The sequence below is a fragment of the Amaranthus tricolor genome, chromosome 1 (assembly GCF_026212465.1).
Source record: "Amaranthus tricolor cultivar Red isolate AtriRed21 chromosome 1, ASM2621246v1, whole genome shotgun sequence".
NCBI classification, from domain to species: Eukaryota; Viridiplantae; Streptophyta; class Magnoliopsida; order Caryophyllales; family Amaranthaceae; genus Amaranthus; species Amaranthus tricolor.
In genome coordinates, this window is record NC_080047.1 from 37699376 (window position 1) to 37720814 (window position 21439).

The 21439-nt window shown below is 33.6% G+C and overlaps 2 protein-coding genes across 3 annotated transcripts; both read right to left on the minus strand.

Moving 5' to 3' along the window:
• Nucleotides 1–1046: 1046 nt before the first annotated feature.
• LOC130816505 (meiotic recombination protein DMC1 homolog) lies at nucleotides 1047–4947 on the minus strand. Its single transcript, XM_057682857.1, has 13 exons — nucleotides 4555–4947; nucleotides 4082–4173; nucleotides 3861–3932; nucleotides 3710–3748; nucleotides 3544–3601; nucleotides 3402–3447; nucleotides 3080–3125; nucleotides 2549–2610; nucleotides 2367–2433; nucleotides 2199–2291; nucleotides 2038–2106; nucleotides 1867–1945; nucleotides 1047–1711 (listed from the first exon to the last, which is right to left on the minus strand). Exons 2-13 carry the CDS (start codon nucleotides 4097–4099, stop codon nucleotides 1464–1466), a joined length of 897 nt encoding a protein of 298 aa, XP_057538840.1. The 5' UTR covers nucleotides 4100–4173; nucleotides 4555–4947; the 3' UTR covers nucleotides 1047–1463.
• A 2926-nt stretch (nucleotides 4948–7873) lies between these two features.
• LOC130816521 (NEDD8-activating enzyme E1 catalytic subunit) lies at nucleotides 7874–21288 on the minus strand. 2 transcript variants are annotated; one of them, XR_009043064.1, is made up of 10 exons: nucleotides 20884–21288; nucleotides 20617–20780; nucleotides 16056–16258; nucleotides 12219–12451; nucleotides 12079–12141; nucleotides 11947–12003; nucleotides 11287–11408; nucleotides 10340–10457; nucleotides 8889–9611; nucleotides 8310–8443 (listed from the first exon to the last, which is right to left on the minus strand). XR_009043064.1 is itself a non-coding variant. In XM_057682858.1 (9 exons), exons 1-9 carry the CDS (start codon nucleotides 21043–21045, stop codon nucleotides 8159–8161), a joined length of 1407 nt encoding a protein of 468 aa, XP_057538841.1. In that variant the 5' UTR covers nucleotides 21046–21287; the 3' UTR covers nucleotides 7874–8158. The 2 variants fall into 2 exon arrangements, 1 of the variants encoding a protein (XP_057538841.1); XM_057682858.1 differs by lacking the exon at nucleotides 8889–9611 and having other exon boundaries at nucleotides 7874–8443; nucleotides 20884–21287.
• Nucleotides 21289–21439: the final 151 nt, after the last annotated feature.

Sequence of the window (21439 nt, forward strand, 5' to 3'; positions counted from 1 at the left end):
TTAAAAGCAACTTGTATGGATTGCTTTTGCTTCATAAGATCTTCACATCTTTTCACACATTGATTATGAATACTATTCGGTCCCTCATTATGTTTATCAAATCTTTTGAAATTATTCCAAGTCCTAAAATGAAACCTTTACTAGTGAATGACTCCTCCATGATGACTTTAAGTTTCACTTTCAGTTGCAAACTCCTAATATTATTCTTTATTGTAGCAAATAAAATATGCATAAGTTACAACCTAAAACGTCTAAAACTGCCGTCAAAATAATAAGTTACAAACTGAAAAGTCTAAAATTACTGTCAAAATAATAAGAAGTGATCAATGTTGAAAATGCTAAAAGCCTGTAATATATTCAAAGCGTCTACTCACTTATCATTTTCATTTGGAGTTTTCTATCAGCCTTATTGATAAGTAATGTTTAAGTGTTGACGTGTGACCTCAACTGATTATTAATTTTCAAATATTTACTTGGTAGTTTAGATTTTAAACCATTAACTTTTCTCAAGTTTGATTTATGTATTGCTAGCTTAAATTTGAACATTTGCTAAATAAATGTGATTAGCTAAAGTATGCGCTATGGTTAGTAATTAATTTGCTTGATTTGTTAAGTAAACAAATAATTATTGAGTTGGGTTGATTTGTCAAAAAACCTTTTTAAATGTCTTAATTTGTCTAAATATAAATGAATTAAATGGGATGGAATCAAATTAACTCAGGTTAGGAAACTAAATGAGTTAGATTCAAGCTAAATTGTTTTTAATCTATTTATATATAACTCGAATATAAACCTAATCCAACCTGACATGTTTAACGAGCCTAATAATTAGTCACAATTCACAAGTTTTATGTCCTTAAATAATTAGGCAATATGTTCTTAGGACAATGTTTAGCAACATCCACTTAAAACATCTATGCATCAATTATTGTCTACTGAGGGAGCGACTTTATTCTTAAATAAAAAAAGACATATTAAGTCACATCCTAATATCAAATACTTGAAGTTTGACTCATAAATGCAATGTTAAAAATTTCTTCCTAAATTCCATTAATTTGCTATCTAATTTTAAAGCTCCTCATTGTAGCATAGGCCCGGAATTGACTGTTACAGACTTACAGTGCCCTCTGCTTTGAAACTTACAAAAAAATCACCTAAGGCTATAACCTCAGATATGATTATACTTACATATACCAGCGATGAGAGCCTTTCTGAGCACGTACATCGTGATTATAGTAAACCAAGCCTAATGGTTTACACATTTATGTTAATAGGTATAGAATAGTTGCATAAAGCTGTATGCTAAATGATTTTTTAAAACAATAGGAAATAAAGCTAACTGCAGTTGTTAATCGTCCGGTACTTGTACTTGATCAGTATTGGTCAATTAATTTGATTGCGAGCGTAATTCAATCCTTAGCATCTGCAATTCCTCCTGGCGTTATCTGAAATACGTTTTAGTGTCAAGAAGAAAACATGCCAAAAGTACAGTCCGAGCAAATTAAATGTTGCAGATAAGCAATGACAAAGGAAAATAAGGATATAGCTTCAGCCTCTGGCAGATTTGGAGCATCAAACACCTTGCAGATACGCTGTTCACCTTTGCCCTTCCTGAACATTAACCTTATTGTTGATGCATGAGCAAGTACATGTCCTCCTGCTGGTTTCTTTGGGTCCGTAACAAAAACTCCTCCGGCTGGGTCGGATATAACTGCACCCACATTTGGTTTACTTGGTCAGTATTTTGATTATTTGAGCTTCTAGTAATTCAAATGAAGCCACCATTTATGACATTATCTAATCCAGGTAAGCTCTTGATTCCTGGAAAAAAATAAAAATAAAAAAAGAGGATTGATGGAATATTACCTTGATTAGTGAGATAGACAGCAACATTGAACTCTTCAGCAATCTTTATCAAACGGGACAGCATCTGAGCAAGTTTTTGCTGCATTGCAATTCAATATAATCATCATATAATACGCAGCTGAACGATTGAGAAATCTTAGCATTTAAGATCTGCGACGTTCAAAATAATACCTGTCTCTCTGCAAGCTCTCCCCTTCCAGAAAAATCCACTCGAAATAGAGCTATCACAGAATCTACTATCTACAAAATCATATAATAAATAAGTTACTTAACTAATGCACAACCATATGCAGGAATTAAGATGTTTTTAGTGGTAGATAGCAACTATTCACCAGTAGACGGAAGGGTTCTTCGGCCATTTTTGCTGCCAGCCCAAGGAGGAGGTTGTGCTGATGCTCATATGTGTATGCACGTGCATATATGATCTGCATAAGTGAGGCACAAAATTAATAGTGTAAACTTTTCATCAGTAAATCTTGACAGACAGAATTTGCTTTTACATTGTCCAAGACCGCTGCAGCATCCATGCCAAACTTTTCAGCAATCGGTACAATACGATCAGGTCGGCTGTAGTGTTGTCAGTGAAGGGAAAACTACACTCAAAGGACTACTGAATTTCAAACATCTATTTCTGCTTTACTAAATCCAATCAAAATAAAATGATAAAGACAATTCAGGATACAATGTTCCTTCCGTGTCGATGTAGGCAACCTTCCCATTTCCTCCTTTCATGCTAGTTGGAAGCTGCAATTTAACATTGCAAAAATTAATGATTGACTTAACAAGAGATTTCTTCCAAAGAATCGAGCACATTACTATAGATAATCAGATCTACACACATGCATCAGCACTATAGGCTTCATCAGCAGAATATAAAACATGCAATCTTACTTCTATATGTATTAGTTCAATCATATTTCTTTTCTTGAATTTTCAGTGCACACTTCTGAAAAGAGTTCTTAATCTAATTATACATTTAAAATTTTTAATGCAATTATACATTATATATAACTAAACTACTCTAACAGCAGTAAGAAACATAGACTTAATTGCATTATATAATTTCGATCAAGAAATGTATTCTAGACAAGAGAATCATATCATTTGTTAATTGTTAGTTGGTAAGATGAGTTAATTCACTGTATCGTTGGTATTGTATATGCAAAACCTAGATGTGTAGATACACTTTGAGCAAGCAAATTGAGAGGTATACCTGCGTCGTGACACATAGAGTATGAGCTAGCTGAGTTTTTCCAGAGCTGAATTAAATTATTACCAGAAATGTGTCAGAAGTGTGAATATATTAAACCAGCAGAAAAAAATTTGCAGATGTAAAATATATCTAGATAACAACAACTGCAGTTAAATACAGTAAACAGGCCATTTTCTGTTGAAAGTAAAGCGAATTGTGTCAAGTAAAACGAAGAAAAGATCACTTCCACTTATGCAACTAAAGAAATGTTACAACAAGAACAATAGAAGACCGGTTTGAAAGAAATCAAAGGGGATAAATAAGTAATGATAGGTCTCCTCACCGAAATTCTCCAAATGTTTCAGTAATTGACGATGTTTCAATCCCACCTTTTCAATGTTCCACGGAAATTACAACAGTTCAGTAAACACTGATTGAAAAACGATTGAATACAAATGGTAAAACAACTAGTGAATTAGGATTACCTCCTAATAGCTCATCTAATGCCTGGCTTCCAGTAGTAATGCGGATCACAGCATTTCTCTATAATAAATGACAGTTATGATAGTTTAGAAGCAGTAAAATCAATGCAACTAGGAAGGTTAACGCTTTAGTTTCCAAGTCTAAAAGCGAAAGAAAACAGGATCTTACTCGAAGAAGAGCATCACTTCCAGTCATGTAACCGAAATTCTGGATATATCAGAGAACAATCAGAAAAACAAGTTTATTATTTCAAAAGTTCAACCAAAAGTACAGATAATAACAGATATAGATGATAATTTCAAAATAAAGCAAAACTAACCACAATCTTCTCAGCTGCTTCACATATTTTATCAACTTTAGCCTCAGACAATCCTTTAATTCCAGTCAAACTCTTCATAAAAAAAAAAGAAAATGAAGGATATTCAGGGCAAAATTAGGAATATTACAGTTTAAATAATACTATATATATATATATATATATATATATATATATATATATATATATATATATATATATATATATATATATAATTGTAGAACCTTCTTTGTGTGCATCATCAAGCCATTGCAAGTGTATATTCCAGCATCTTGAAGCTTCTTGACATCTCCAGCATTGATTCCATGTGAAATCACTGATTACAAATGATTTTTAAACGGAAATATGTTAGATAACGGAAAAATCGCGGAGAAGTAATACGAAATATTTAGTCTAAACTTTTTTCTGATTAAGCACATTAGCGTAAAGTAACATTATATGAATTTCTTCAGCCTCGTAAATTTTCAAACGACTGAAAAACAAACTCCCAAGTATTAAGGATTTTGAATTTATGAAAAATTTGAATTCAAATTAGAGAAAAATCTGTATGAGATAATCTATTCGAAATTGTTCTCATGCAAACTAAAACTCCCTACAAACTCGGTTCAACTTATATTTTCCAGAGCTATATGACTGGAGTTAAATTCTGAAATTTCACATGAAAAAGCCGCGCGCGAAATGAGTTAGAGAATTTTACGTTTATCGATTGCTTCAAACAAGTCCTCCTCATCTTCGATTTCTTCCCTTTCAATGAGCTGCAACTGCTGATTCTGATCTTCAGATCTGCTTTGAAAATGGAAAAGTCGCAAAAATCAAATATAGTATATTCCATTAATTTTGAATTTCTATTAGCGAAATTACGCAACAAAGTTACTTGAGTGAATACATCTCCGGCATTTTAGAAAGAAAAAGGTTCAACGAATTTCAAAAGAAGAAGATGGTTTCGTAGATTTTTGAGAGTGAGAATTTAGAAAGCTAGATATTAGTTTCTCTGTTTTCAAGAGTGATGAGAGAATAAGAAAAATCGTTGGTTTTAGCGCTTTATATATATAGCTGATCAACTTATTATTAGGCGCGGAAATACGTAGAGATTAAAAAATATTCCCTCGGGACCTCTACGGCTCTACGTTCACTGACCACGTTTCACATTAGAGCTGCTCATGGGCAGAAACCGAATCGCAAAATCCCTTAAAAATCTACCCATTGACTCTAATATTTAAAAGTCAGCCCATTTTTGTGGAATTATTTTTTTATCGGTATTCGTTCATTTTTTTTAGCAGGCGGGACTTATGGTTAAGCAATCATTTCTTATATAAAAATTAAAAATATAAATTTTTAATTTAAGTCTTAATAACAATTAAAATAATATAATATATTGTCCAAAATACGCTAATATACATAAAAAGTTTTAAAATACTCAAATTACATAAATATAAACATTTGTTGGATGATCCAACCAAAGCAGTGCGATTATCGATTATCATCATCTTACTACGGAGTAATATAGACAGTAGATTAGTAGATTTGAGTACTAATAGGAGTATTAAACTAAGCTGGATAATTATTATTTAACGGGTGATGTAGAAAGTAGTTGAGTAGACTAGAGCAACTGAAAAAACAATAAAATTATTATTTAATAATTAATATATTAAATTAAGTAGGCAAGCGGGTATACCCGTTGTATTTCTTGGTGTCGCTATCCACCCATTTATCTTGGCAGACAGGTATTATCCATCCGAAATCAATTTTTTGGAAAAACGTTATCCAAGCCAGCCTATTTTTCGAATCGAGTTGATCAAGCCTGACGGATAGCCCACCCATAAACAGCTCTATTATCCTATTTCCCAACCCGACCATAGTGATGAGTCAATTATTCGACTAAATCGAATCATAAATTATTAGTGAATTTTACCAATTTTATTTCTCTCGAGTTTACCAATTTTTATTAGATAAGGCTCAAGTTGTTTCACTTCAAAATAATAAATACTCATTTAATAAAATAAGCTCAATTTAATTAACAAAACTAATTCTAATTAAGCCAAACCAAGTTCATGTTGATAAAAATAAGTTTATCGAAATAAGAGATCAAAATTCAAAAGTAACTTCTAATTGTTTGTTGAAATAAGTTTATTTTTAGTGATCAGGAATTGCTTTTCTTCCATTTTAAAAATAAAATTTAGTAGAGTAAGTTATTTTTTAATAAATTTAAATAAAAACGAGATGAATACGAGGGATAGAATTTTGAACAAAAATACAAAAAATGATTTAGAAATTGCAAATTTTGAGAAAAAAATAAAGGAAAATCGTTTAATATGGTTTGAACATGTACAAAACTGGCATACTAGTAAACTAGAAGATAGAAAGTCGACGCTTAAAAGACTTTAAAAGCAAACAAAGAAGACCGAAGATAACGTAAAGCGCATGACTAAAAAGGAAATAAAGGATGTAGAGTAACACATTGAGACTATAAAATATCAAAAAGTATGGATCGGAGAAAAAGAATTTATGTGGATGATCGTTACAACTAATATATTAATTCATATAATCGACCCTAATCTTTTGGATTAAAGCTTTGATAGTGAGATTATTGTTGTTGTTATGGAAAAAAAATTAAATCCATTAAATTCTAATTGGAAAAGCATATTCAGTAAAAAAAATTAAAAATAAAATAAAGACCCCCTACTCCCTATTTGTAACTAGAGGTGTTCAACGGGACGGGTCGGGTCACATTTTAACAGGTCATTAGTGGGTCGGGTCAATAACGGGCAGGTCATTAACAGGCCTTGGTGTAAAGGTCAGGGCGGGCGGGTCGAATAATTATAAGAATTAATTGCGAAAAAAAAAAAATTTACCACTTTTTTTATATTTTTAAATGATATTATTATATACATAGGTGGGTCGATCCAATAGGCCATAAAGTATAATAAAAAAAATATTTTATGAACTTTTAAAAATGGGGTCAAAGTGGGTCGGATTAAACCGGGCTTTGACTCGCCCCGTTTAATTTTTGACCCTACCTGGCCCATTGAACACCTCTAGTTGTAACTGAAACAATGGAACGACCACATCACTCTATCAGTATATTTAACAGAAGGCATCTAATCCCCCGAGCATGTGGACATTCTGAACTAGAGGTGTTCAAAACAAACTCGATGATTTGAAATTTATCCGACCTTGTAAACCCGGTTTGACCTGAATCCAAAAATAATTTACAATTATATAAAAAAAATACAATATAGACACAAAACACAATTTCAAACCGACTGGAAAATACCTAAGCCGTGATTAACCCGATGACTTAAATGAACACCTCTAGTCTTAACTAAGAAATACCTCACCTTTAGACTCACTTCCAATTAACAGAAGTTTGAGCTGATCATTCCAAACTCAGCCCTGGGACTTTGAAAGTTGTTTAGTTATTGGTATTAAATAATAATAATAAAAATATTTTTGATTATTTAACGCCAACAATTTTAGATCCACCCATAGCACAAAATATTACCAACGTCAGTGTATCCCTAACGTGAAAAATTGAATAAAATATGCATTTTTAGAAAAAAAAAACCCAAAATAAGCTTCGAAAAATTTTAATTTTCAAAATAAGCATTTTTGCGTCCGTATCTAAGGTCGAGGCTTATTTGTTGTTACTAACAGTATCCGTTGGAAGGGAAAAAAAAAACATGTTTGTTCTCTTAATAACAGCAGACATAAATGATTTCATTTTTTGTCCCTTTTATCACTATAACATGGTCTCTCTTTTCTTCGCTGTTAGTAATAGCGAACAAAAGATTTTGACTTTCTCTTACCAATTTCTTTATTCGCTAATACTAACAGCGAACATAACTAACCTTAGGTTCGAACATGAAGACTTATTTTGAGAATTAAAATTTCCTAAAGCATATTTTAGAAATTATTTTTAATAATAAGGGTATTTGTTTTAATCTTCCTCGCAAACGTATTGTAAAGATTATTAAGTTGCCATCGATCTTGGAAAAAGGTCAAATTAGCAAATCACATATCTTGTAATCCCAATACTTCAAGACTTCAGACAGAAGTAAACGTAAAGCAACAGAGCTTGTTCATACATTAACACAACCCGATTCGCTTTCGGTTTTTTCTTTAAATGAGATTCAGCATATGTGAAATTCTACCCTTCCAAAGACGAAAAATAGCAGCAAAGTTTAACATTACATCAATGATAAGCTCGGGTCAGCGTTAAATGACGGTTACAGCTACGAGCAGATGCAGAAAATAATGATCAATAGACAAAATTTGAATCAAGTCAATTAAACTAATCGCAACTATACATCAGCAGCAGTATCCATATCAGTCATCCTGTCCACTCCCTTGAAGGAAACACGCAGCTTTCTAACACCGGTTACTTTCTTATTCTTGATCAATGAACCCGTGACATGCACAACACCGCTAGGGATTTTACCCATCAAATCAAACAATGGTTGGGAGAGATTTGATCGAGTCATCTCTTCGAGCACTGGAGGTGCCTGCATGTACAAATTCTTTCCTTGGTGTGTCACACTCGCTTTTGACAGGTGCAGCTTTGGATGCTCATACAGTAATTCAATGAACTGTCGGCCATAACCACAAGAAATTTGTCAGCCAAAGTACTCCGCATAAAATTGAAGCATCAAGGAAGATAATTAAGTAGCAATTAGCTAAGAAATCAGAAGTGTTTTGGCTCACTTGTTTAAAGGGTATAAAAAAGTAAGAATAACCTTACAAAGTGATGAAACACATACATCAATCATGGTTGAAACCGACTTTTCTACATTTATGCAGATTTACTATTTGTTTTACTAACATTAAAATCTAGATAAGGAGCTACTTCTCCAGATAAAAGTTTAATAACCAATCAAGGAAAATCCGGTACAGTAGTAGAAGCTAAAAATAGAATCTCGTAAAACATCTGAAGTATTGTTTTGATAAGCTAATGTATTCTATAAAGCCCTCAGGTGTCAATTACTATTTGTATGCAGGTTTTGAGAAGATTGTAGAAGTTCGGATAAAGCTCACCGGTCGCCAACCAGATGTCAGCTGTCGAAAAGAATGTGTCAAACCCATGAGATCCATACTACTGGGGGACCTCCACAAAAGTGCTATCAAGTATCAATCATTTAGGTTGGCAAAGAGGAATCACCCCAAACTCCAACGCCTCTCCAAAAGAGGCCTCGAATAAAACTTTGCGCACTGCTAGCAAGACAAGAAGATGCTCAAATTCTCCAATAGAAGCCACCCCTTATTGTAACCACAACCCATTATCAAAACACTGGTGAATAATAAATTTTTCCATACAATTTCCATCATCCATGAATAACTGCAATCAGGGACAAGGGACAATCTAGTTTTAAGAAAAGTCCATTTTAGCGAGTATGCTCGAAGGAATGGGTTAGGTAGCTAACTTAAATAACACATTCTATTCATGGAAGGTACTTGAAGGATTTTCGTAGAGGCAGTAAAACTGTATGGGGTTAAAACATGAAAAGTTCCAAATGCAAATTAGCACGAATAATATCATGGACCCCATTTTCATTCTCTGCCTCTCATATCTTCTTCAGAACATGATCCCAAGTTGTGTCAAAATCAAACAATATACATGCTTTAGCCATCCTGAAGTCAGTTGTCTTAAACCAGAACTCCATGAATCTTAGAATTGACAGTGGATAGCAAAATAAAACTGCCTCCAGAAAAGAATCAATGGTGTGACAATTATCTCCTCTTTTATGGAAATTCCATCATCTGCAAATGCCATATTAACACTCACTCACTGGAAAAGGATCAACAATTTTACAAAGTATTTCCCAATAGATATGAATGGTGGAACAAAATCTTTATGAACAATCAAATCATGCGCATTTCTTGTTTTAGTGAGGTTGTAGATGATGTTTGCAACCAAGGCTTATTCGTAAACAACTTTTTAGTCATCACTAACAAGGGTAAGGTTGCGCACATGCGAAACACCCCCGACCCTGCCTAGATTAGAGTCACTTAATGGCATTGGGTTAATGGAATGTTGTTGATTATCTTCCTATAAGAAAAAAAACGAAAAGTCACCCTACAATAAACCAAACATTTTTACCTTCGGAAGGATAATGGGGAAGAGTTGGTTGTCTGATTGGTATTTGAGATGGATGCTGACGACTAAGTATGGGAAAGTAATTGATATTCAAATGAAATGTTAAGTTTGTTGCAGCTTTGTAATGTCGAGTGTTTTTACTTTGTACCCGTTGTAGGTAGTGAACACCCAACAAGTGTTGAGCATGGAATATTTTACAGGAAAGACTACAGCTAAATCACCCTCCACTAACCCATTCCCATCCCTAATGTTTGGTTAACGGAATGCATACACAGCATTCAGGCATTGTCACAAAGTCTCAAATTCAAAGCATACAACACAATAGTGCTCAGAGGATTTCACAGTGTAGAAATTAGTAAAAGAACTTAGCATCAAAAGTGTTCAAAGTGACCTTTTGGAGAGTGCAAGAAGAATCCAACTCAACTTGGACTCCAGGACCACAAACAAGACAGTCATTATCCTTCACAAACTCTGTCACTTTCATGTGTAGACCTTCAACACCATTATACCTGCACAGAGTCACTTGAAATTTTACTAATGAAACCAGTAAGATAATGATCCTAAATATATATGAACAAGCATTCTTTTTTTCCTTCTCAATCAAGAGGAATGGTAATAAGCAAATGTCAACTTCAAATATACAAACTTGCACCACAAAATTGGCAACTGAAATTCAAAATTTTAAATCCAAATATTACTGCAGCAAATGTTTTCAAGCAAGTAACATGAGCCCATAGTGCAAACATTTCACAGCCAATGCGGATGATTTTGCAGTCAATGCAGCCTATATTTCAGTCACGGTTAACTCAAAAACAACCTTTACAGTACAGTCGCGATACAGTGATGCGGCTTTATTTTTGCACTATGCATGAGCCATCCATCTATTAATGCTTTTGTGGCATTGTTTATAATTTCTTCAAGATAATTCATCCATTGCATGGAGAATGAAATGTGTTCCATACAATATGTCATAAGTATAACAAAATATCTCTAGAAATCATTAAGTAATTCTAATATGAAAATATGTGAAACCAGTGAGCTACCCATTGTAGGTGATATCAAAAAAGTCAAATACAAATAGGAAGGTTGCCTCCCCATTCAAGTCCTTCTATCCCGCATCTGTATTATACACCATAAAATCAACGAGGATGCAACTTGATAACGTACATTTCTTGAGTACTGAGTTAAACTTTGCTTTTCTAATTATTTCATCCCTCAGCTTCTCCAGCAGACCAAATTAAATTATAAACTTTAAAGGTACTGAAGAGCTTCCACGAGTAAAAACATGTACTAAATTGAACAATGAAATAAATACAAAAAGGGGAATGTAAAGCTCACGTCAAATAATTGGACAATGTTTTACTGCATCCAGATGCAATCTTCAGAGTTTCTAGTGCGCAAGCAGCAGATATGATAGCATTAGTTGAAGCAATAGCTGGTATGATATTTTTTACAACTCCCTGCACAAAATAAAAGCAGATAAATTACAATGCACAACCACAACAGAAAACAATAATGTTATTAATCAACAGCTGCTCCCTTTTTGGGCAGAGAACAGGAGAGGGCTAGCACTTTCTAATATAGTAACTTTCAAAGCACAAAGTCTTGAATTATCATAACAATGGTCATCATCACACAAATAAAAACAAAATTATAAAAAAAAAAAATCCATGCTCCTTTTCAAGATAGTCAACTTCAGTTATTAGGCTAGGAAAGGAAAGAACCCAGCAACTAGGTAATTGCCACTTTGCAGAAAGGATAAAAGAAAGAGACAAAGATAACATCATAAGATATACAAATCTAATTTGTCCCTGGTCCTGTAATAAGATCAGGCTTGGGAATTGAGAGTTTGAGATTGTACATCTATTTAAGATGGCAACAAAATAAAAGAAATGCAATTCCAAGGGGATAATATTTGAGAGTAGTGCTTCTCTCTCCCCTCCCACTCCACCACCTCTATTTTTCTTCCCTTGATTTTTCCTTCAAACTACCACATACCTGAGTCAGAGAATATGTGACGCCAGGAATGCCAAAAAGCTCAGCACGCTTAACAGCCTATAAATAATTGAAATTGATCAGATGAAGGAAGCAATGAGCTACAATGATTTAATTATTAACCACCTAAAGTACCTCTTTATAGACCCATTGCATATGCTCTGGATCATCGGGATCAAAAGGTTTGCCACTATGAACCTGTCCATTAACCAAACAAACAATCACCAACATAGTTATCAGGAGTATGGTAAAACAATAAATGTGGACTATCAAACCTCATCCCATTTTATTAGATGGGCATATTCTATACAATGTGCAGCAGTTCTAGGTGTCTCTGCAAGAGTGCATAATGGGAACTTGACTTGAGGAGGAAAAAGCCAGATGGTACATTCAAAACAAGGTGTCACTCCTGGAAGGATCACTCTAGCATGACCCTTAAAACCTTCAGTCCCACCATCAACCATAGGCTTAATAGTTTCTTCTTTTGGGTTGTCGTTCTCATCATACTCTGTATCAGCAAAATGAAGCATGTATAATTATACAGCTAACAAATCACATTGGAAAATTATTCCAGAGATCAAAGGCAAAATAGATATACGTAACATGAGAAGTAAAAATTTGAAGACTCGGAAATTTTAGTTATTTCTATGCTAAACTGCCCTATGGTTTCTTCAGAAGAAGCTCAGAAATTTAAACAGTAATGAATAAGAAATCAAGCTCAATTTTAAATTAGCTTAAACATTCAACTGAAGGATCATGCCCCAGTTTAAGCAATCTATCACAGCATTTCCCAGAAATCACCATAATCACCTGTTTCGTTGCTTTACACACCAACTAACCGGCCTCAAGGCCCAAACACATGGGCAGAAGTTGACTACCATATCCTCTTAAGTAATAGATTATAATGTTGCGAGCTTGCCTAGATATGGTGAACTAGGGGGTAAATAGTAGCCCATTATTTTTTGGGGGCTCAACTAAATGCCTCGATTGGGATAAAAGAAATCAGAGAGTACATATTCCCCCCTAATTAAACATAAACTTTTACCCAGGCTGCATTGGGGGAAATATTTACTCTATCCCAAACAGGAGAGAGTCTTCATCAGCAACAAGCAATAGCTAATGATTCCTTCACTACTACCTACCTGATAACAATCTCCATCACCGATGTCCTCTTGAACAACCATCAAACCTAAGTTCCTAAAATAACATTCTGGTTCTGAAAATTTCCATCACATGAATCTAAAATAGCTTAGATCAAAGCTAATCAATGGGTGCAAAGTTTATCATGGCTCATTAAGTATCCCAAACCTTATATTCTGATTCTGATATGCATGATTTCTCATTTGAAATAATGTGATCTTCCTCATTTGCATCAGAATGTGGTGGTCTGTTACTTGGACTCGAGTATGAGTATCATATATGGGTGTAGATCCTGGTATCCGAAACATTATTTTTTAATATATAAAATAACGGGGACAGCGTCCTAGTATTGGATATGGGTATGGGAATCCAGAAAAATAAAAAAATAATTCCTCAAATAAAATTAAAAATATTGACATTGCCTATAAATACAAAAAATATTTGGTGTTAGTAAAGTAAAAAGTCAAAGAGTGAAAAAGTGAAGTAAAAGGATTGTAGAAGTGGTAATAAATCATACTCCACCGGGTACTAGGGTAGTAGCCAGTAAGAGTAGCTAGTAGCTTTTACAGTAAAATACTCCAGAAGCCAAGGTTTTAATTAAAAGGTAAGAATAAACACATCTCACACTTTCGGATCTAGGGTTTAAAAGTCATGCAAACCCGAATAATGGAGTTAAATTTTAAGTTTTCTACAAGTCGTACCCATGTTCAGTTCGGCGTACCAGAAGCGTATGTAGCACCGGTATCCGTAACGATGAGGCGACGAAATTGACGAGTCCGAGTAACATAGGTGGTGGCTGAATAGAGCCTTCGTAGTCCTCATCGTCACTCATAGAGCGTTAGATTCAAAGAATTAATGGAAATTTTGGATAAATTTGCTAATGCTCTTGGATTTAATTGGGTTTAGACGTTACAATTTTGTAGTAAATGAATTTTGAATTGTGGGACAAAAAAGAGGATGTTTGCACAAGATCATGAACATGAATTAGGGGAAAGTTACGTCAGATTTATGCTCTTCAAATGGGAGTGAAGTGGTCGGCAAATTGAGCATAATGCTATTACTACTCTTTAGATGTTCGTCCCAAGCTTATAGCTCACTCGCGTCTTGTGCGGATTTGATTCGAAAAAAAATTTTTTGAAAAATTGCAAAATCATCTTACCTTTATTACCAATAATTATTTTTTACCTAAATGTTTTCCCATAATAATTCAAACATAATTATTTACCCCTTAACTAGTAGAAGGATTGCACCCAGGCCTAAGAGAAACCTATCCCCCCTAGTATGATGGTGGATAGAGAACACATGTGACAATAAGTGACAAAAACAAGATATAGTAAATTTAAATTATCACAAAAGGACAAGCCAAAGTCTTTTAGAATCAGTCATTCTCCTAATCTAGACTAATAAATTGATGATTTGTTAATAAGAATTAATAGCTACCTAACGAGCTCTTAACCCAACAGCCCTGGCTGATGAAAATTGCAAAACTAAGAATTATGTAGTGTTGCAAAAGTAACCCAGTTAAAAGCCAAAGAAGATGCACAATAATAAAGGAGTTCATAAGTTTTCTCAAATACATGTCTTCCTATTCAATAATATGATTCAGGTGTAAAAGATGATGTCAAAGGTTTTCAACTACCGAGGCTGAGGAAAACAATTCTCTATTGTCTAGTAAGGGCATAGTCCAAGACCAGTGTTGGCTATAACCCTAACTATAAAAGAAGGGAAAAATTACCTTGAATAATACAATCTTTCAACTTTTTCCCCACAATAAAATCAACTATTGATTAACCATGAATAATACAAACAATGAGGTGAGTTTTCCACCAACATCCATTTTCACCCATTACCTGTAAAAACAGGTCATTTTTACCCCAAGAAAAATAAATTAATTTAAATTAAAAAAATCTCACCCCTTCCCCTTCTTTCTCCCTGTGCACTACCCCAACCCCCACCCTAGCACAACTCCACCATAGCAGCCCCATCTACCTTCCCACTACCACCCCTCCATTTCCAGCGACCCACCACCACCACTCTTATTCAACAAACCACTTCTAAAATTCCAGTTATTCTTGGTATTTACTTGTGTTGGTGTATTTTTTGAGCAATTAATTGTATACTTTCAATTAGTTTCGTGAAAGTGTTAGGATTGTTTGATTTGATGCTTATAACTTAAGTAAATAAAATTTAAACCTCAAATGCAAGAACAAACCAGCTTCATGGGTGATTCTCATATCTTTCTGATCTTTTTTCTTGATATTACTTCACTTAAAGTTTTTACTCTATCATTTTAGAAATTGTTATTTTGAAAATTTTGTTTCTGAAGGCCGAAAAGGGGTGTTGGATGCAAAAGGGGTTGAACAGGGGTAGGGGAGTCATTGGGGAGGGGTGGTCCAGTGGTGGTGAGACTTGAGAAGGTTGGTGTAGGGATGAGTTAGTGAAGAGGTGGAGCAGAAAAGGGTGGTTTTCTCTTTCTTAAAGATTTTTCCTTTTTTTTTACAAAATGATCTACAATTGTAAGTAACTAATAAGTAAAGTTCTAGTGGAAAATATACCTATTATTTCGTACTATTCATGGTTAATCAATAGTTCATATTATTGTAGGCAAAAAGTTAAAAGAATGTATTATTCACATTAATTTTTCCTAAAAGAAGATAATAAAATTAAGCTTTGATCGTGTTCTATCATGTCTTAAGAAATTGAAAGCAGATGTCATCTAGAATGTGACAAAAAAGTTTTATCAATAATGTCAACAAACTAATCATTTCACATAACTGGATAGGCATTAAACCAACATGAAAGCAAGAATTTTATCCTCGTCATTGCATTTTGGAAAAGGAGATTGAATCACCAAAACAGAAATGATACAATCAGCCACTAGAAAAGTGAAAAAAGATTCTGGCGGCAGTGAGCACTATAGCAAAGGTAGCACTAGGACTTCTATAAGAAATTCATACTGAAAAGGGACGTACCTAGAAAACTACAAGCCACTGCATTAATATAGCTGCGTGCCTCAACAGAGTCCAGCCCAAGAGCAATTATGACAAAATCTTCATAAAAATCCATATCCTTGTCCTCAATCCGGCAAAAATGTGGAATAATATTGACACCACTAACTCTTTCCATCACACGTTTTGCAGCCACCTCAGCCTTTGGCTTCCCCACATCTTCAAGCCTAGAAGTAAAGGATAAAATAAAATCCATTAAGAAGATTCAGAGAAATAAGTATTACTTCAAATAATATTTCCTGTGTATGCTGATATGCTTTTAGTTACCAACAAAAAAAATTAGTGTTGGGAGTAAATTTCCAGAATAATAACTTGAATTTTATCAATATACAGAATTTAAATTTAGTCACAGGGAACTTTCTAGAAATGTCTCAATGTCTTTTCAAGATATCAACATATAGAGAGAGTATATAACAAAAGAACATAGAAATCATCTCTCTGATAGGGAATTCGAGGTTCAGAAAATTGAAATGGTGCCCATGTGTGATGACACAATAGGAAAATCAAATGATCCTTAGACAATGGGAAACTTTTCAAAGGAAATTTGCCCCAAAACTTAAGTACTCAAAGAACTTTTAGCAGAGCAGTGGCATTATTGACTCTGCCAACATTGCCACAATTTTCTGCTGGAGATTTCAACTTTGAAACTATTTCAAGCTGCAACTCAGTTCATATACACATTCAGTTTGATAGCTAACATGAACTCTTAAACTCAGCTGATAGTACATTTCAGTGTTTAATTCTATTAGCCTGAATAAAAATTATAAGGAGGTATAAAAATCATACAAAAAATTAGATGGTAGGCAACTAACAAACAACATACTTTATTAATAAGTTTAAATTACCTTAACTATGTTTCGCCACTGCTAATTAGCCCCCCTTCCCAACCACCCAACAGAAAGGATTATATTATGTATTAGAAACTAGGAGAAATCTATCATTTTGATATAATCAGAAACAAACAATTAAAGTTACGAATTGTTCTGGTAGCTTTTTTCATTAAGTAACACATTTTTCTTTTTCAAAAAAAATATGAGTTTTTGATTTTGCAACTACAACCAAGTTTCAACATACTTCCAATCACCTTTAATTTTCAACTAACCCTATTTAATTTCTTTAACATAACTCGCTATGACTACACCTAACTAACAAAGAATTTAACGACTTTGGAAAATGAGTTATGCCTACAGCTAACTCACAAAGAATTGAACGTCTTTGGAATATCTCTTTTTTTATTATGTTAAGAAAACAAGAATTTCTCAAACTTTCAGGTTTGAATTTGTTTCTCATAAAGACACAAACTAACTCTAATTTAACACTGAATTTTTTGAATTACAAAGCTCTTATTTCACTTATCTACTCCTAGAAGTACAAGACTTTTGCAAAATTACTATTACGTATATCTTGCATAGCTTCATTTATGTTAACTCACAGTTTGGTCGGCAAATTTTTGATTTAATAAAAAACAAAAGATTCAGATTCCAAATATGGATTTTGATTTCAGTGATTACACCAAGTGTCAAAAAAACTCTCAAATTCTTGAGTACAACCACATCTAAAAATTGTTTATTTTCAATCATTATGACTACACCTAACTCCCAAAGACTTCAATGATTTCACTTAGGATCAAATATTGTGTGTGATTCTCATAAAACACATGCTTATAAGTAAATTTCTCAATGCATTAATTCTGAGTTTACAAACTTCTATTTGTACTAATCTACTTCTACTAGCATAAGACTCTTTAAAGAGTGCAACTAACACATACAACAAAGTTGTAATCCTAAACCAACAAAAAGAAAAAGAAGAGAATAGAAAATGGAGAATCTAGAAGACAAAATCATCAATAATCGAAAAGGAGGAAAGTTGAATTTCCATACAGAAAAGCAATATATAGAGCTAATTGCACTAAGTATATTGCCAAGACTGAGAGATATGAAGTTTCATGGTGCAGACTAAGTTGATGGATTAGTAAAGAGGATTTTGAAACTTGAAACAATGCTATACACTTCCCACCACTTGAGATGAATTGAAACGGATGTGTGTTAAATGGCTTTTGGGTTGGCTTTTTGGCTTTTCTAGTTGATCAAAAAGCCAAAAACCTAGTTTGGCAAATGGCTTTTAAAGCAACTGAAAAGCTTATTTGAAGCCAAACTAAAAAGATCAAGATCAACTTAGTTGGCTTTTTTCATTACCTTTTGGCTTGTTGACCCATTTTTTCTCTAATAAACAGCAAACAACTAATACATAATTCTATCAAAGATCTCCTCTCCTTGAACGTCGGCTTATCCAACAAGCTAAAAAGCCAACAAAAAAGACAACGCTTCCAGTTGGTCAAACAAACAACTAAAAAAAGCCAACAGGCTATTTGCCAAACACCCCCAAGATCAAGGTATCACTACTATGGCATTATCAATTTTTAATAGGTCCACATAACATATTACATACAAGGTAAGTAAAACATACAATAATTAAAATTTTGGTCAAAAATAAGTAAATATAGAATGTATAAGGCATTCAAAAAACATTTATAGATGCATACTTTAGTATGGATTCAACACATTAAAAATATGTTGTTATGTCAATTTTTAATATTTACTACTATGGCATTTGCCAAACAGGCTATTTGCCAAACACCCCCAAGATCAAGGTATCACTACTATGGCATTATCAATTTTTAATAGGTCCACATAACATATTACATACAAGGTAAGTAAAACATACAATAATCAAAATTTTGGTCAAAAATAAGTAAATATAGAATGTATAAGGCATTCAAAAAACATTTATAGATGCATACTTTAGTATGGATTCAACACATTAAAAATATGTTGTTATGTCAATTTTATAACAGTCGTTTCTTTCGTAAACTCAAAACCAAACGACCACACAAACATTCTACAATCAGCATATGTTTTCATCCTCTAGAGTCTTGACAACGAAAAATGAGTGAGTCCAGTGCATTGGAACAAAATGCACGAATATGTTAAAAATGCTATGTTATAGTCATAATGAAAAAACACGGTCGCATTGCATCGCATCGGCCACGTTGTAAAGGCTTTCTGTTAAAATGAACCAATATTTCACGTTACAGTAAATGTATGGAAAAAAAAACGCATTTTGGGCCATATCAATAGATATCTAATGCTTTCGACCGATATTTAGGCATTACGATAACCACATCACACACGTAACGGTGTTACTCTATCACCGTTTTGTTATCGCATTTTTGCACTATGGTTCCAATGGCCAATTGAGGTGTGCAAGAGTATTTTAGAAAGGGCAAAAGTATGTTAAAAGAAGTGACAACCCCCATATACCATTTTTCAACTAAATTTAAGGTTAAACAAGACAATTGAGTTGTTCCAATAGTCCCTCTAATGAATCATAAAATTAATGAAGGCATGCTAAAATCAAAAAAGTGGAACGAGTAGAAATATGTGAGAGTTCCATGTAGATGACCCAAAAACCAGTATAAGGTTACCTTTTACCATCATTATTTCAAATTTGAAATCTTAAGTAATATAAATTCAAAAAAAAAACTTAATAATTTGAAAATAATGTGCAAAGGAATTATAAAAATATTCCACAAGATGTCTCTTCGATTATTAGAGGATAAATATGGTCAAAAATGTTTGCATGAGAAAATGATTAATTGTGTGGTAGAGGAAATAAAAGTAAATTTCTAAGACAATATGCAGCAAAAAAACCTCCATTTGATGCTTCAAGTTGAAAAGCCTTCTAATTTTGAATTTAAGAGTGCAAAAACTCCAGTGCCTCTAAGTTCACTCAAAACTCAGAATTCCCCAAACAAGAGACAATTTCAATGTTTTACTCTAAACTTATCCATAATTTCGTTTGAGTTCAGATTTTCTCACGAACATGGGGAGCATAAGGTTGAATTAGTTATCAGCAGAAACTACATTATTTAATAAATCGTGCACAAGCAACCATAAAACTTTCTCACAAAATGGAAAGGAATGCAAGAACTAGGTACAAGTATAGTCCCATCCGCCTCTATTTCTTTGTAAGAATTGTAATATCTAAATTTTACAAGCTTTAATATACTCATACATAAATTGTCCCACAATGATTACAAAATATATACCCAAATAACCAATGCATTAAACAGAAGAAGCTACATCCATAGGCATCATAGTATATCACCATTTTTTGGTGAAAATGTATTCAATCAACCAAACATCTCCAGTCTAATTCAAGCTAACAAAAAAAATCATAAATATGGGGGCCAGAGCATATACATATACACTTAGGGCTAGACTCTAGAATAATATACAGCATAATTACCGCATCAACACTATGCTCTCTCGGTCCCTTTGAGTTTGATAAACTAATTTCAACAGGCTCTTAGATCGATTTTTGAAGTGGGTCAAACTCTAAGGAATAGAAAGAGTAATTAATATGATAACATCAAAAATTTTCAGCAAGGAAAAGGATATAAACCTGAATAGAAATCGACATCATAGAAAATTGTCAACAGACAGCGAGGAACAAGGATACAAACCTGAATAAGAACTGACGATTGAGATTAGTGACTTCAATACGATCCATATCAATAACTTGAAGATTCTTAAACCCAGATAAAGCCAAGTCCTTTAACAATTCACACCCTAACCCACCAGCTCCAACCACCAAAACACTAGCATACTCCTTAATATCATCCCTCAACTGCAAAATCAAAGAACACCCATCAAAGAAAATCAAGAAAACAAAAGCACACCAACAGTTTGTCAAAATGCCTCAACGAAACAAAGAATTGTTGAATCCCTACCTCCGGACCCGGTCGGAAATGGGGTCCAACAAGGTGACCAGGACGCAAAAGAAGTCTGTCAAGGTCTCGAGTTCGACTGTTAGCGGTAGATTCAGCCATGGGAACGTCAGTGCAAGTTTGCTCAGCGTTCTGAAGTTCTAGAATATCTGTATCAGTATGCATAAATTTGGACTGATAGCAGAACTGTTTGCTTACTCTTTACGCTTTTTTGGGGGGATTTTTTTTTAATTGTTTGGTTAGGGTTAGATTCTTGGGAAGGGATCAGAATTCACCTTTTTCACCCCTCTTGCACTATTGACAATGGGTGATCTGCGTTTTTCCGGCACCGGCCTCTCTCGATTTGTATTTCTTACACAATCTGGTAATTACCCATTTTCAATTCATTTTTTTCTTTTGGGTTCAAAATTGAATCAACTCTAGTAGTGGTTTTGAAGTAAAAAACTCCTTCCTTTCAAAAAAAAAATTAATAAAATCTTTTTTTTTCAATAATTTGTACTAATTGTCTCATTTGATTTTTTTGACATTATTGACACTTTACTCTTAATTTTTATTTTAT